This window comes from Chrysemys picta, chromosome 1, assembly GCF_011386835.1.
Source record: "Chrysemys picta bellii isolate R12L10 chromosome 1, ASM1138683v2, whole genome shotgun sequence".
NCBI classification, from domain to species: Eukaryota; Metazoa; Chordata; order Testudines; family Emydidae; genus Chrysemys; species Chrysemys picta.
Window position 1 is genome coordinate 245,310,234 of NC_088791.1, and position 16,654 is coordinate 245,326,887.

General features: G+C 43.6%; 1 protein-coding gene across 29 annotated transcripts in view; it reads right to left on the reverse strand.

Annotated features, from left to right (window-relative positions):
* The window catches only part of MCF2L (MCF.2 cell line derived transforming sequence like), a 278,619-nt gene that overhangs the window by 10,776 nt on the left and 251,189 nt on the right, over positions 1-16,654 (reverse strand). For 25 of the 29 annotated variants that reach the window (XM_042861416.2, XM_065581005.1, XM_065580998.1 and 22 more), the window contains 9 exons: positions 15,596-15,672; positions 13,165-13,231; positions 12,227-12,342; positions 10,347-10,416; positions 6,661-6,753; positions 6,450-6,542; positions 4,658-4,783; positions 1,944-2,165; positions 829-921 (listed from right to left, as the gene is read on the reverse strand). In XM_042861416.2, coding sequence (XP_042717350.2) covers positions 829-921; positions 1,944-2,165; positions 4,658-4,783; positions 6,450-6,542; positions 6,661-6,753; positions 10,347-10,416; positions 12,227-12,342; positions 13,165-13,231; positions 15,596-15,672 — 957 coding nt within the window. The remainder of the gene's footprint in view (positions 1-828; positions 922-1,943; positions 2,166-4,657; positions 4,784-6,449; positions 6,543-6,660; positions 6,754-10,346; positions 10,417-12,226; positions 12,343-13,164; positions 13,232-15,595; positions 15,673-16,654) is intronic. The other 4 variants (XM_042861425.2, XM_065581010.1, XM_065581006.1 and 1 more) reach the window with 1 other exon arrangement.

Sequence of the window (16,654 nt, forward strand, 5' to 3'; positions counted from 1 at the left end):
GCAAGCTGTAGATTAGTAGGTTATAAAATGAGACCACACTTTCTCGTGTTTTTAAAAAAGAGTGCCTCTTCTGTTTAAAGTACCTTCTGCATGCACCTCTGCGTGTGGGTTCTATTTTCCTCTCATTCTACCAGTACACAGTAATACAGTAAAAAACCCATTACACCGTGTAACATCTTACATATTGTGTCCCCAAAAGCTTTATAGTGTTGAATAATACTTCACTTTTTACCTTCATAATTTATCAGAAGAGCGAAATTAAGCGTTATATTTTTCCTCTTTCCAGTCTTTCTGCTGAATGGCTCCTATTACAGTAAGTGGGCCACATCCTTAGCTGGTGTAAACTACTGTAGCTCCATTGACTTCAACTGAGCAGTAGTGATTTGCACATATTGAGGATCTGGTTAAATGACTCTTACACATATTCAAAGACCTTTACGCACAAACATGAAAAATGCTTCACCAGGCACTTTTTTGTGAATCTGGATTGTATAGTGATGTATATAGGGTCCATTTACTTCCCTTATTGGAAGTCAGAAAGCATTACTGGCTCATACCCAAACCAGAAAAGAGTCTCACAACTTTTAATTCTCTTCCGGCTACACAAGACTTGCTGCACATGTCTCTACATAGGCTTCTTGTCCAAGTGACATTGCTAAGAAACAATTTCTGTAAGTAGGAGCAACAGTTCCAAACATACAGCAGGTGTGGAAAGCACCTCACTATTTATTCTATGAAAGTGCATGGCTCAGAAATTAAAAACGATCAGTACGTAAAACAGAAATATAAGCCAATGAGTTCATTTAAACTGAAGTGAAGCACCATTACCTGAATGATGTAAACTTCTTCCCTCGCATTATACCAGATTTCAAATTTCTTTGAGTCACCTTTAGCGTTCTCGGTTATTCCAACAGCTGTCATCTGGCAAACACAACAAACTGATGTTAACATGCTTAATATCAATTAAAATAACAGAGGCCCATTAGTCGTCTTCTTTTATCCCAATACACTGAACTGTTTAAACTTATTCAGCAGAGTAATCTTTTCATCACTTTTGCACTCAAGACAAAAGAATATATTGATCATGTACAACCCGCGCATTAGGCAGTGGAAGCAGGAGAGATTTAGGGCTTTACTCTTAGCTGTCACCAATGTGTCAGGATGAAAGGGGAGATTCTGTAAATTAATCAAGGCAGACCCATAAATTATCTCATATTTAAGGGCCAGATTTGGACACCCTTACATTTTGGATGACCTTATTCCCTCAGTAGTCCCAATTACCAATTTAACATGGATAAGGGGATCGCAATCTGGACTATATTAACCTAATATGGTTTTGTAACTCAAAACAGAAGATATTGGAGTTAAAAAAGGGAGGCTATGGAGAGATGGGGATGACAGGAAGGACACAGTAAATAGCATAAAAGGCAGAGATTATAACAATATTGGCCAGACTTGCTTCAAAGTGCAAATTCCATACTGCAAAAAATTCTTAAGGGGTTTAAGATAGCAAAATATATTGGGCACATAATGGGTACGTCTTCACTACCTGCTGTATCGGCGGGTAGCAATAGATTTATCTGGGATTGATATATCGAGTCTCGTTAAGACGCGATATATCGATCCCCGAACGTGCTCACCGTCGACTCTGGAACTCCACCAGAGCGAGCGGCGGTAGCGCAGTTGACAGGGGAGCCGCAGCCATCGATCCCGCGCCGTCTGGACCCCAGGTAATTCGATCCAAGATACTTTGACTTGAGCTACGCGAAGTTGCGTATCTTGGATCGATCCCCCCCCAGTGTAGACCAGCCCAATGTGTTTACAAATAAAGTTATAGGTATAAAATGTCTTCAGTGGGTGAACGTAATATACTGTATTAAAGCAGCTCAAAGGCTTAGGTACTACTTTTATCTTATTCTTAATATGATTGCTAAAAATCTTACATTTAAGGAATGCTTATAACTGTAGGAAGGTGCTTTTTCATATCCCTCTCCATTTTCTTCTCTCTTTTTACAGAACAACACTGCCTTCTCATGGAGGAACAGGTGCCTTTGCATTGGCTTGAAACGTGCCAAATCCTTAACTTTTGAGTGGCCCTTTTTATGATCAGTCCATACATTGAAGGATCCTTGCATTAAAAGCTTGCCCAGTTCATTCAGGTTTCCCTGAAACAAGAACAGTGAAGTTGTTTACACTCTGAAGAGACTATCAACTTGAAAACACATTTCCATCTGAAAATGTTGTTCTGGCAATACTGTTGTTGTTGCCCGAAACTCCCACAATCAGTAAGGGAAGGTGGACCCAAGAATGCTTGATAGCAGGGCCGGCTTTAGGCCGATTCAGCTGATTCGGCTGAATTGGGCCCCACGCTAAGAGGGCCCCACGCCGCAGCTCTCCACCCCATCCCCAGCTCACTTCCCCCTCCTCCCGTCCCCTGAACACTCCGCCCCCTGCTCCTCCCCCTCCCCTGCTTCCCGCGAATCAGAGGTTCGCGGGAAGTCTGAAAAGAAGCAGGGGCGGGCAGGCAGCACCAGGTAACCTGGGGTGGCGGGGGGTGCGAGAAGGGCTCTGGGGAGGCACGGCCTAGTCCGGCCCCGGTTCCGGCCTAGCGCGCCAGCCCCCGCGGCTCTGGCCCGGCCCCCGCGGCGCAACTTCGGTTCCGTCCCCGCGCGGCTTCGGGTCTGGCCCCGCGGCGCGGCTCTGGCCCCTGCGGCTTCGGCTCCGGCCCTCCCGGCCCGGCCCCCGCGGCGCGGCTCGGCTCGGCTCTGGCCGCCGAGGGGCTCTGGGCCGGACCCAAGCCTGGCGAACACGGACGGAGTACGGCTCGATTCCTGGGGCAAGCCCCGCCCTCAGTAATCGGGCCCCGCTCTTGCTAAAGCCGGCCCTGTTTGATAGCATTAGACAGGAGAGCAGAAAACCCCTGTAATTTGTGTGTGTAGGTATGTGTGTATATATTTGTAAAAAAGGTGCTCTATCAAAATGTTTTTAAAAAAATAATAAAAAATGGTTGACATTGTTCCTTTATACATAATTTATTTGGTTTATTAAACTTGAAGTGGGAAGAATTTATACAAAGTTATGTGATGCAAGGTGGTCCAAATTAGCCTAAAGAGAACAGAAGCAGCATATCAGAGCAGCAATGCTGTTTCTTATTTAGAGTTTAACCATTCTCAATGAAGAAAGGACGAGGAATCCACCATTACGTGCAAATTCACAACAAATCATATGTAACATCATTATACGTATCCAACAGCACATCAAATACTGAAGAGAAATATGATATAGAATGATGTGAGATTAGCCAAAGTCAAAAAAAGTCTTATCTGAACCTCTTTACTTTGATGGTTCAGATAAAATGGAACTTGGAGGTGAAATCCTGGCCCTATTGAAATCAATGGGAACCCTACAGAATAAGATTCTAAGGCAAGAAGGAACCATTGCAATCATCTAGTCTGACCTCTTGTATAACACAGGCCACAGAACTTCCCCCAAATAATTCCTAGAGCAGATCTTTTACAAAAACATCCAATCTTGATTTCAAACTTGTCCGTAATGGAGAACCCACCATGACAATCGGTAAATTTTTCCAATGTTTCATTACCCTCACTGTTAATTTCCACCTATTTCCAGTCTTAATTTGCCTACCTTCAACTATCAATTGTTGGATTGTTGTACCTTTCTCTGGTAGACTGAAGAGCCCATTATTAAATATAATGTTCCCTAAATAGGTACTTATGGACTGTAATCAGTTCACCCCTTAACCTTCTCTTTATTAAGATAAATAGATTGAGCTCTTTGAGTCTCTCTCTATAAGGCATGTCTTCTAATCCTTTAATCATTCTCGTGGCTCTTCTCTGAATTGTCTCCAATTTATCAACATCCTCCTTGAATAGTGGACACCAGAACTGGACACAGTATTCCAGAGTGGTCACACCAGTGCCAAGTACAGAGGTGAAATAACCTCTCTACTCCTACTCAAGATTCCCCTGTTTATGCAGCCAGGAGTGCATTAGCTGTTTTGACCACAGAGTCACGTGGGGAGCTCATGTTCGTGATTATCCACCATGACCCCCAAATCTTTTTCAGAGTCACTGCTTTCCAGGATAAAGGATGCTATAATTCCTGGGGCTGGTTTTACAACACAACTCCCCCGTCAGTTCATCTCTAGAGGAAATTTCCCTCCAAAGATAAAGTATTAGGCAAGGGTTAACAATGCCTTCTTCTGAAACATGTGGCACTGTCTACTGTCAGGCAATGTACAACACTAGAAATGGACAACTGACAGGACAATTCTTATTCTCTTCTTTCTGAGGTACACTGTTGAATCAAACAGACTTTATACCTTACTTTGTATTTGAAGAGGAAAATTTAAAGAGGAAAATTGGGATCTGCAAAGTGGGATTGGGACTTGTAAGATCTATTAAAAGTTTGTATTAGTAATGAGATTGGTGAGAAATATGTAAGAAATCCATTTTCCCATTATTTTTGACAACACAGTTCAAATATTAGTTAAAAGGAAACAGTTACATAATCCCATTTGCATTATTATACACACACACACACACACACACACACACACACACACACACACACACACACACACCCCTCATTTCTTTTTGTATCTGTATAAAAATAATTAAGAAATGCTGTCACTTACATCATAGCCAGTAATGGCAATCTGGTGCATGGAGTCATTGACTGCTTTGAGAATACCTAATATAGAGGTTAATGCCTCCTGCAGATCTTCAGCTCCTTCACAGTTTTTGCTGTATTTCAGCATTTCCTGTGGAAAAAACAATGATGTGATGCTCATTCAGTTTTGTAAACAGATAACTATTAATACTCAAGGTAAGTGTACTTTCAACACTGAATTTGAGGCAAATTTTCAAAATTAGCTGATGAAATTTTGTGCAAAAAAAACCAAAACCAAAAATCTGGTCCCTTTGTGACATTTTCAATCAAAAATTCCCACTTGCCACATCTGAAAAAGGCCCGAGGAGAAGATGGGAATCTCTAAAAGCCACATGGCAGTGGATTAAATATAAGGCTGGGAGTTGGAAGGTTCTAAATTCTACTTCTCACCTCTACCAGGGACAGGACTTAACAATTCACACTTAGAGCACTTTACAAACATTAGTAAATGATAAAGTAGGTAAATATCTGTAAATGAGGATTATGCAGCCCAATCTTGCAAACAGTTACTATTAAAATGGTGGAAAATTGGCATGAATTTTTGTGGAAAATCTTCTATTGTTACCTAGCTCTAAAACTGAAGTATAGGTCATGCTCATTTTAAGCTGTTATTATTATTTAGATTGTGGCCTGGAGCCCTGGTCACAGATTGAAGCTCCACTGTGCTAGGCACTGCCCAAAAACATAACAAGGAGGCAGTCCTTCACCAAAGACTTTACAATCTAAGTGAAGATGCTCTTTTCTTTTCTATGGCACCAGTCCTGCAGTTTGATCCATGTAGCGCTCCACTAACTTCAGGGGGAGATCACATAGGAATTAGGGTTCACTCAGGCAGGTCAAATTGCAGGAACTAAGGATATTTTAAGAGAGACTTCTGAAATCATTTGATTATTCCACTCTTCATATTTAAACATCATCAGCAAAATTCATCCCTGTTATAGCTTGATAAACTTCAATGGATTTGTGCCCAGGGCAAATTTGATCCAATGTTATTTTTAAATAATTAGTGTACTATAATTTTAAAAACTAATTTTGGAATCTTAACTTGCATGTATGTGAAGCATTTGTTAAAACAAGTAATCTACATGCATGGAAAAGATTATGTCTTGAATGTCCATTAAATAATTTATGATGGAAAAAAATCAGACATGTCTTAAATGTTTGGAAATTTGGTGTAGCATTTTCAAAAATTTCAGGCTTCTAATATAAAACTATAAAATTCAACATCATCATATATTTTCTAAAAACATACAGTGGGTGTCAATTAAGAAGTACTTGATACCTGAAATGTATCCCTCTGCATTATCTTGCAGAGTTTCTATTTAACTACAGAGGCATTTTTCTGAGCACATTTTTGAGCCCATGGTGCAAATTCCTCCAATGGTCACAAGTTTTTAAGTAAATGGGAAGTATTCCTTGCAAGTCTGGTTGTCTTAGTCCTCCTTCTGTCTACCCAGAGGGAGAATAAAAGCAAAAGCAACAGTTAAGCAAAGACTATATACAGAAAGACTAGTTTGCTCACTTCCTGCTTTTAGAATCAAAGAAACAAGAGAAGGGAACAAGAAGATGGCAGACTGGGATCTGTCCATCAGCCTTCATGACCTGAAAGTACACGTATGTTCTTATTTCTGCTGTCTTTTAGGCTTTTCTCTGGGTAGGATGAGACAAGTAGATGACACACAATTACAAAATAATGTAATTTTAAAAATGTGCAACCTTCAAAACCATAAGCATGAATACCACTCTGTATCCCTTACCTTCAGCAATAACTGATATTTGGTTATTCTCTGAACAGGTTTCAGTAAGTAGGAATCCAAACTCAGCTTGTGATCAAGTTTCCTCTGACATTCCTAAAATGAATTTAGCACTTCGTTAATACATAAAGTCTTTCTTTCAGCCTTAGAAACATTGAGAAAAAAATATATCAATTTACAAATACAAATATTTTGAAGAAATAAGTAAGTATACCTGAAAAAATGCAGAGTCTGAAAACTGCCTCCATAAGCTTTCAGATCGGGGCTTATTTTGACAGTATTTTTCATAAATCTGGAAATCTTCCATCTGAATTTGGGGGAAAAGGTTGTTGTGAATTCGAGTACTGAACTTTTTAGTAAAAGTACTTACAATTCTTAGGAATGCCTGCCTATGAGACTAAGAAAAAACAGGACAAACAACACTATAATTCCCTGGAACCTTATTGGCAAAAAATATTGTTAAAATATTCACTATCATTTTAAAGGATATTATGAATTTGCACATTGTATTGCAGAATTTCAAAACAACATTTTCTTGTTAATTCTTACTTCTGTTAAATATGTACAAGCAGTGGTGGACTTAGAGTTAGTGGGGCCCTGTGCTCAGCTTCATTTTTGGGGCCCCTCCTTGGGACCCAGCCAAGAAAAAGAACATTCTCTCTTATCCCCCCCCACCCCTGTTTTTCATTTTTTTAAATTCCTCCTCCTCCTCCTCTAAGTAATAGGACGTAAATGAAAATAAACTGAGGTACCTTGATTGTTTTTGTAGTCTAACTTATTTTTCCACAGACCACTTGAAAATCGCTGGGGGTCTTGGCGGACAACTTAATGATTTTTCCAAATATTGTTTGTACCATTAGCTAACTATTGTAAAGCGCTTTGGATAAGAGCACTTCATTAAAAGTAAAAAAACATTGGGATGCAGGGTCTGGCCAGGACTTAGGGTGTGGGAGGAGGCTCAGGGCTGGGGAAGGAGATTGGGGTGTGGAGCGCTTATCTGGGGCAACTCCCGTTTGGTGTGGGGAGTGCAGGTAGAGATGTAGGGGGGGTGCAGAAGTCAGGGAAGGCAGGGGGCTGGTGGTGTGTGAGGTGGTGCAGGAGTCAGGGCTGGGGGTATGTGAGGGGGTGCAGGGTCTGGAAGGGAGTTAGGGTGCAGGAGTGGGCTGGAGGTTGGGATGCGGGGTCTGGCCAGGAGTTAGGATGCAAGAGGGGGCTCAGGGTTGGGGCAGGAGGTTGGGGTGTGGAGCGCTTACCTGGGGCAGCTCCCATTTGGTGTGAGGGGTTCAGGTGGGAATGTGTGGGGAGGGTGCAGGAGCTCCCGTTTGGTGCTCAGGGGGGATGTGGAGGGTGCAGGAGTCAGGGCATGGGGCTGGGGGAGGTGGTGCAGCTGTCAGGGCAAGGGGCTGGGGTTGTGGGGGTGCTCCCAGCCCCCTGCCCTGAGCAGCTCATGGCAGGGGGGTAATGTGTAGGGGGAGTGCGGGCCCCTGCCTTTGTTCCGCCCTATCCCAATTCCACGCCCTTCCCCAAGGCCCTACCCCTGCCTCCTTCCCCGAGCGCCCTGCAGCCCCGCTTCTCCCCCTCCCTCCTGGAGAGACCTGAGTGCCAGCAAACAGCTGTTCGGCTGTGGGGGCAGCGCTCGGAGGGGGAGGGGTGGGAATGCGGCATGCTCGGGGGAGGGGAGAGCTTGGCTGCCGGTTGGTGCAGAGCCTGCAGCAGGAGCCCCAAGAGCCGGCAGGACCAAGGTTCTGTCCCTGCAGATGCCCGGCCCTGGGGCCCCCTGTTGTTGGGGGGCCTCGTGCCAGGCCACCCTGTGTTTCACTGTAAATCCACCTCTGTGTACAAGCCATATATATATATATATATATATATATATATATATATATATATATATATATATATATATCCATCCCTTACTTAAAGTAATATATGAAAAAGAAATAAGTCTATATAGCATTCTAATAGTAACCAGAAGTACAAGCAAACAGTAATAAAATAGAGAGATGCTCTTTAGAGGTAGGTTGCTATGTCACCAGCTGCATCCAGGTGATAAATGTTGCTGATAGCTAATCCATAACAAGCCTTTGCTATCCAGTCAGAAATAATAAGTGCTACTACCATCAATAGAATCATGTGGTATACTCTTGTGGAGTGGGGCGAAGCCTTTGTAGCACATAATTTATTCAAACACTTTTGCAGTTTTTCTGTTTGGGAGTTATCTGCATACAGATTTGAATTTGATGAATTTGTTCATTATTACAAAGTGTTCAAACACTTTGCACTAACATATTACCCAACTGGTTGTGCATTAGTCAATGTCTTCAAGGGTTTTACTATTTGTTATTCAAGGATATGTCTGATCACGTAAGCCATGTGGTATTATTTCTGCTCCCTGACTGTATGATTGAAAATTTTTAAAGTAGAGAAACGTTTGTGTTATATTCACATAGGTATTTATGAAGCTATCATCTTCTGGGTCAAATTTGCCCCCCTGCTCCCAGTCCCCTGACTGCCCTGACCTCTATTCACACCCCCACCCCCTGATAGGCCCATGGGACCCCACGCCTATCCACCCCCCCGTCCCCTGACCGCCCCCAGAACCTCTACCCCAACTGCCCCTGCTCCCTGTCCCCTGACTGCCCCCTGGGACTCCCCGCCCCTTATCCAACCCGCCGACCCCCTTACCATGCCACTCAGAGCAGCATGTCTGGCAGCCGCGCCGCCCAGCCGGAGCCAGACACGCTGCCGCGTTGCTTGGCAGGAGCGTGCAACCCCGTCGCCCAGAGCACTGCCTGCACAGCGGTGTAGCTGTGTGTGTGTGTGGGGGGGGGAGAGCAGCAGGGGAGGGGCCGGGGGGTAGCCTCCCTGGCCAGGAGCTCAAGGGCTGGGCAGGACAGTCCTACAGGCCGCATGTGGCCCGCAGGCCATAGTTTGCCCACCTCTGTTTTAAAAGGTATGTTGGCACATCCAGTGTAGCAGTTAATGGGTCATTCAATTCTGACCTCTGAGTTTAAGAATTTGCATCGATTTTAAAAATGGATATTTGTCCTCATTTACAAAGAAAAATACTATTGTAAAAAACCCTCACAAATGCATTATAAAGTATTAATGGCTGCAGCAAACAATGGCCCAACTTTAGTCTTGGCATGAACAGGTGCACTCAGTAAATTATAATGGCATTGCGCCTATTTTTATGTAACCCCTTTAGAGAGGAGTGCTCCTGAAACACCACAACGGGTCTCTAGTGGACTGGCTCATTGACTACAGCATCTAAAGCCCATTTATGTTCTCTTCACTATGAGGGGTTTCCTTGGGTGGCACCCTTATAGGTGAACCAAGAACCCTGAGGAGAAAACGGAGAAGGCTGCAGCCAGACCTCAGAGCTGGGTTACATTTACAAGGCCTGAATTTGGCCCTATGACTTCCCTACGAGGGAGTATCATCACAGTCTCAGTTCCAGAATGATAAATGGCATTAAAAGACAACAAGGACCACTCCTGACTCCCTCCCGCCACCCAACCTCCTGCCCCAGCTCTGATCTCCTTCCTGCCCTCCAAACCCCTCAGTCCCAGGAGCACGCTCCTGCACCTCCAACCGCTCATCCCCAGCCCCACCCCACAACCTGACTCCCAGCCGGAGCCCTAACCATCCTCCCCCTCGCCCCCCACACCCAACCCCTTGCCCCAGCCCGGAGCCCCCTCCCTCACCCTGAACTCCTCATTTCTGGCCCCACCCAAGAGTCTGCACCCCCAGCTGGAGCCCTCACCCCCTCCCATACCCTAATCCCAAATTTCGTGAACATTCATGGCCCACCATAAAATTTCCATACCCAGATGTGGCCCTTGGGACAAAAAGTTTGCCCACCCCTGATCTAGTAAAACGCACTGTATACATGATACATACCCTTTCCAGAAAACACCTTCCCACCAGCTCTGGGTATTCTATGTAATTTTCTAGTTCTTTCAAGAATATTCTACAAAGAAGATAACTTTGTTAGGTCATATGACAAAATATCCTAAATAAAAAAAAAAAAAACACAGTTGTAATAACTTAGATTTCCTTAGGCTTTCTCCACAGAATTCATTTTCTAAACTTTAGGGAACATCAGAGCTGTAATATTGTACAGGTTGAACCTCTCTATTCCAGCACTTCCTGGTCTGGCAAAATCCACGGTCCGGCATAGGTGCCGATTCTGGGGGTGCGCCAGGGCTGGAGCAGTCTCAAGGAAAAATTAGTGGGTGCAGAGCATCCACCAGCACCAAGCTCCTCCCTCTACCCCCCTCCCTTTGCGCCTCTCGCATGCCAGCGGCTCCGCGCTTACCAACTCTTCCTCCTCCCTCCCAGCGCTTTTGGAGTGCCACAAACAGCTGATTCGCGGCGTTCAAGCTCCAGGAGGGAGGGGGAGGTCCTGGGGCCGGCAGTTGGGACCCCAGACGAGGGGCCAGCGGCTGGGACCTGGGGCCAGCATCGGAATCCCCAGGCGGGGGGCCAGCAGCCAGGACACCAGGTGACAGCGGGTCCCCCAAGTGGGGGGGCCATGCTGGGCACAAAGCCTAGAGGTGCTGCATCACCCCCCGCACCCCTACTTCCCGCGCCTATGGAGACCCGCTGGCACTCTCCATTGACCTCCCGTGGTTCGGCAAATTCTCTGGTTCGGCACCGGTCAGGTCCTGAGGGTGCCGGACTAAAGAGGTTCAACCTGTACTACAAAACTAAACATGCTCACCCAAATCATTATTTGAAAGGGACACCAAATTTAAAAATTACATTTCTGAAATTGTTGTTTAACCTACTGTTAGAAATGATACAGAAGATTACTATAACTGAACGGGATTGGAGAAAAATGTTTTCCGTTTGTTTACTTTGCGCATCTGGCAGCATTTTGTGCTATTTCCTCTAAGATAGTTTCACATTTTGTGTGGACTTTTCACCCAAAAAGAGTGAAAAAAACATTTAAAGAAATAGAAAACTGACTGTAAAACCACATACATTGGCCCAAAGACAAGTATAGTATGTGAAACTACTTTTAAAAAAAGACTAACTAGATCACACGTTGGCAGTTTTCCAATCAAAATTGTTGGCCAAATCCTACACGAATGTAATAATTGTCCTTCATACTTAACTTTTTGAAATTATACTTTTATCTTTCCTACACCAGTTCCAATTCTGCCCTGTGGGGGAAGATCTGCTAAACAGTAACTATTAATTCAAACTCCTGTGAAAGGTCAATTTCCCTAATAGAGAGTGTAAATTCAGCAGCCACCACCATACAGAAGAATATCAAGGCTGGGATAAAATGGTTAGTGGCTGAGGCAAGAAGTTAATACTTAGTGGACGGAAAAAAAGACCCATATCCAGGGATCGGTCATGTTATTATGGAGTGATGACAGTAACTTTGTAATGGTTGCAAGACAGTTTCTATTATATTTGAAATTGTTTAACTTCCTCCATTAATGGGTGAGTGAACGGACAGACTGCACACAGCAAAACACTGGTTGTTTTATGCTTTTTGCAGATATTAGATAGCTTCACACAGCTCAATGCAAGGTTCCTTGTCTCCCTTAGGTACTTTGCCTTCTTTTTCCTATGCAATATGGATTTAAATGCATCAGATACTGCGGAAGGACTAAGTCAGCGTCCTTTAATATGATTAAAAAAAATCCGAGACCCCTCCCTCACCCAAGCAGTACTACGTAAAATGGTATAACATATAACTGAAAACATTCATTCTCTTACCCTCACCCACCCACCCACAGCTTTTTTGATTGAACACAAACACTAACCTGTTGTGAAAATGATAAATTTCTTCCATGTTCCCAAACAAAATATCCTTCTTATTTAGGAGCCCTGGTGAAATGAGATGCATCATTAAAGGGTTGTCCATCTCTGCCGCATACCCCTGTGACATGGAGAGAGGCAGATTAAATTAGTTCCAACACCTGTCTCCCTTCCACAAATCAGTCTGCTAGCAGCCGATAACAAAGATTTCCGCATCAATTATGTAATATTAGCACTTGCAACATTGCTCTTCAAGTGCCATTAAAATGAATGCTCAGAAGGATTGTACACACACATTCATAGTCTCTAAAGAGTTAATTTGAAGAATTACTGAATGTCCTTGTTAAATAAAAATGCAACTAAGTTTACACAATCACCGCATTCAAGGCAAAGCTAGCATATTTCCACATCATTTATTCGTATGTAATTTGCAATTTTTTTTTGTAACTCTTTGAAACTATCAGTTGAAATGTATAAAACTAGCTATAGTGTCTATGCAACCTTAAACACAGATATTTCAGATGACTGTTCTTGCTCATCCACATTTATAACGCTACTGCAGGTAACAAAAATCATTGCAGATCCTGTCCTTTAGTATTTTAAGCACATCAAGAAATGCATGCAAAGTTGTTTTAAGTCTGACTTTCAAATGTAGACATTATCCACTGGGCATGATGAGCCACATTCTCTGGTCTGATCACCTAACATAGCTCAGGAGGGGAGAATGCAAAGGTGGCTTTAGACCATCACTGCTATTCCCTAAGCCCTGGGGACATTGGGGCAGTCCTCCCAAAATGATTTCTAGATAGATAATATATAAGGCAAACAAGTTTTTTTTTGTATTGTACATTTGCTAGAATTTATTAATTTAAGGATAAACTAATTTAAGGTGCCAGCTCCTCAGAGGAGTAGCTCCAACAGATATATGGATAAATAGACTTACCTCAAGAACACAAAGAAGTTCTTCCACATATGCTCGTTCAGTTTCAATAAGTTCATTAATTACATGGCTGTTAACAGAGATAATTAAGAAAGGACTTAATTTCACAGACTAATGAATCTCTTTATAAAATTCCTTAACCTATATTACAGACACAATTAATGCTGAATATCATATATTTGCATATCCATATTTTATGTCAAAATGTCTTTCCTAAAAATGGGAAGGGTGGTGGATGCTGTTTAAATCAGAAAATTATATACTGAGGCAGCAGATTGTGACATCAAATGCTTTAAGCCTGGGTTCTGCTTCATTTTCAAGTGCTGCAGGAGCTGGAGTTAGAGCTACAATGTGCTACTGAAGATAGATTTTTACATTTTAAATTCAGTTGGTCATTTGATATTCAAGCCGTTTTATGCATCAGTATTTATGGCATATGATGAAGAAATATCATGCCATGTCTCTGTCACATTTGTTTTCCACAGTTAACATGGATTTCTTTCCTTCACCATGGTTTTGGGTGGGTGAAGTGTCACATGCTCATGAACACATGGAACTAACAGTGATGGCTAGAGACAGCTAGAGTGAAGGATTTTTCAGATAGGTGAGCCACTACATTTCAGTCTGCAAACCCTGCTATGCTAATCCCAGATCTGTACTGGACCAAGATTACTAATTTTGGAATTCATATGGTGGTTCTGTGATGTGGACAAAGGAATACTAGGGACTTCCCCAACATAGAGTTTAAGGCCAGAAGGGACTGACAGATCAAATAGTCTGACCTTCTGTATATCACAGGCCACTAACATCACACCCAACAACCAAAACTAGAACAAAGCACCACAGCCGGTAGGAGACCAAACCATTAGGTCAGGCAGAAAATGGGGAGAAATTCTTTCGTGATCCCACATATGCTCAGCACGTGAGCAAGAACTAGCCAGCCACGCCCCTGAGAGAATTCTCAGTACCACCTCAGAGCATAGGCCCACGCAATCCAGTGTCCTGTCTCCAGCAGTGGCCATCTCTAATCTTTCAGGGGAAGGAGAAAACCCTTGCACCAGAATACACTCATTTTCAGTGGCACTCTCACTGCCTGGGCCTGGCCACTGGTCTGGGGGGGGGCTCTGCATTTTAATTTAATTTTAAATGAAGCTTCTTAAATATTTTTAAAACCTTATTTACTTTACATACAATAGTTTAGTTATATATTATAGACTTATAGAAAGAGACCTTCTAGAAATGTTAAAATGTATTACTGGCACGCAAAACTTTAAATTAGAGTGAATAAATGAAGACTTGGCACACCACTTCTGAAAGGTTGCTGACCCCTGCTCTATACCTATCTGAACTGAAACTTTAAAATCCCCTTTAACTAATGCATTTATCATGGAAAGCTGGCCTGGAGGAAGTGAAATTAGATACATGGTACAACCAAAATACAATCTGCAGACTAAAAATGGGAAAATATTGTCCAATGTATACCACAGAGCACAACTGATTCACTTCCACTAGCTTAGATTACCTTCCATGAGAAGTACACCTCAAAGTCTGGAGCAGGGATTGGCAATCTTTGGCGCGCGGCTCGCCAGGGTAAGCACCCTGGTGGGCTGGGCCGGTTTATTTACCCGCCACGTCTGCAGGTTCGGCCGATCGCGGCTCCCAGTGGCTGTGGTTTGCCGTTCCAGGCCAATGGAGGCTGCAGGAAGACGCGGCCAGCACATCCCTTGGCCCACGCCGCTTCCCGCAGCCCCCATTGGCCTGGGACGGCGAACCATGGCCAGTGGGAGCCACGATTGGCTGAACCTGCGGACGCGGCAGGTAAACAAACCGTCCCGGCCCGCCAGGTGCTTTCCCTGGCGGGCCACGTGCCAAAGGTTGCCGATCTCTGGTCTGGAGGCTTGATTCAGAGAAACACATGAAAGCTCAGACGCTTCTCTGAATCGTAACCAAATGTAAAATTAAACAGTTTTCTTAAGGTTCACTTTTCAAAAGTTACAGCATCGTCTTAATATCTGTTGATTTAATCTTGTCATAAACATGGGGATACTTAGACAATCCCAGCAAATTGCAGTCTTGCGCCAGTGGAGAAGACAACTGCAATGGGGGAGGGGGAGAGGATCATGTTCAATGTGCAGTCGAAGGTATGCTTTTACAGAAGGTTTATACAGCTGATTGAAGGAAGCAGAGCACAAAACCAACCACGAAGGAGGTTGGAAGATACAATTTTGAGGAGTTTAAGAAGTCTAAATCCTCCCATATCACTCTTGCTGAAGGAAAAAGACTTGTAAGGGACCATGCAAGATGGAAGTTCATTTTATGCATCCCTATGGCTATATCATAGTCATGTGAATCTGCTGAACCAAATGGCAATGGTAGACCTTGATCGGTCCAATCAGAACAACATGCTGGCTGTTATATACCAAGCTGTACCCACCTTCGTAACACAGCTAGATTTTCTTCATCATCCATCACAGATCCACCTCTGCTTTGACGGATTTCACTCATTTCACTCTGGAACACAACGTGAAAAAGTATGTCAGAGGGAAAATAGGAAAATGTACTTCCAGTCTATTTGCTATACCATTGACATATGGAACTGTTCTTTTATTTACAGGAAAGGCTGCAACTATTAACAATGAAGGTAACTAGGAGGCAAATTCAAGGGCAAAAGAATGAAAGTTTATCAGATGGTCTCTGGGAAGATCAGAACATTTGGATAAATGGGGTATCCCACAAAAGAGGAAGCCAGCCCACCAGCTTAGAAAGGTTCTGCTTTTGCTTTTCTTCCCAGCAAAAATGATCTCAGGGCAGTGGTACAACCCTAGAGCAGAGGTTCTCAAACTGTGGTCCATGGACCACCAGTGGTCCATAAGCTTCATTCAGGTGGTCGGCAGACAGCTTCCTCTAAGGTGCACACCTGGGCGGCCGCACAAACGAGAATGAAGAGCCACCTACCTAATTAGTGGAGCCGCACAGGCATGGCTCCACTAATTAGGTGCCTGGCCCCTGAGAAGATGCACATGTAAGGTGAGGTGGTGGCCTTGGGGGTAATAAGGGGTAGGTGGGAGGGAGCAGTGGGGTGAGAAGAGGGGGTGGGGGGAATTTGGAACATGCAGGGCTGCAGCGGCCAGAGAAAGAGGTGACTTTCCCCAGCTCCAGGGCTGCGGCTGCCGGAGAGAGACGGCCCTGCTTCCCAGCCTCAGCTCTGTGGGTGCTGTGGCAGGAGAGAAAGGGCACATCCATCATATTAGAAAGGTAAGACTATTGATATTAAAATATGAGTTGTGTGCTTTTATTTGTAGAACAAAAAACGTTAATTATTATTAAGTTTGTTTTTTATATAGTGCTTTTATCCAAAGCACTTTACAATAGTTAGCTAATGGTACAAACAACATTTGGAAAGAGCATTAAGTGGTCCACCGAGACTCAGCAATTTTCAGGTGGTCTGCGAAAAAAAAAGTTTGAGAACCATTGCCCCAGAAGACAAAATGGA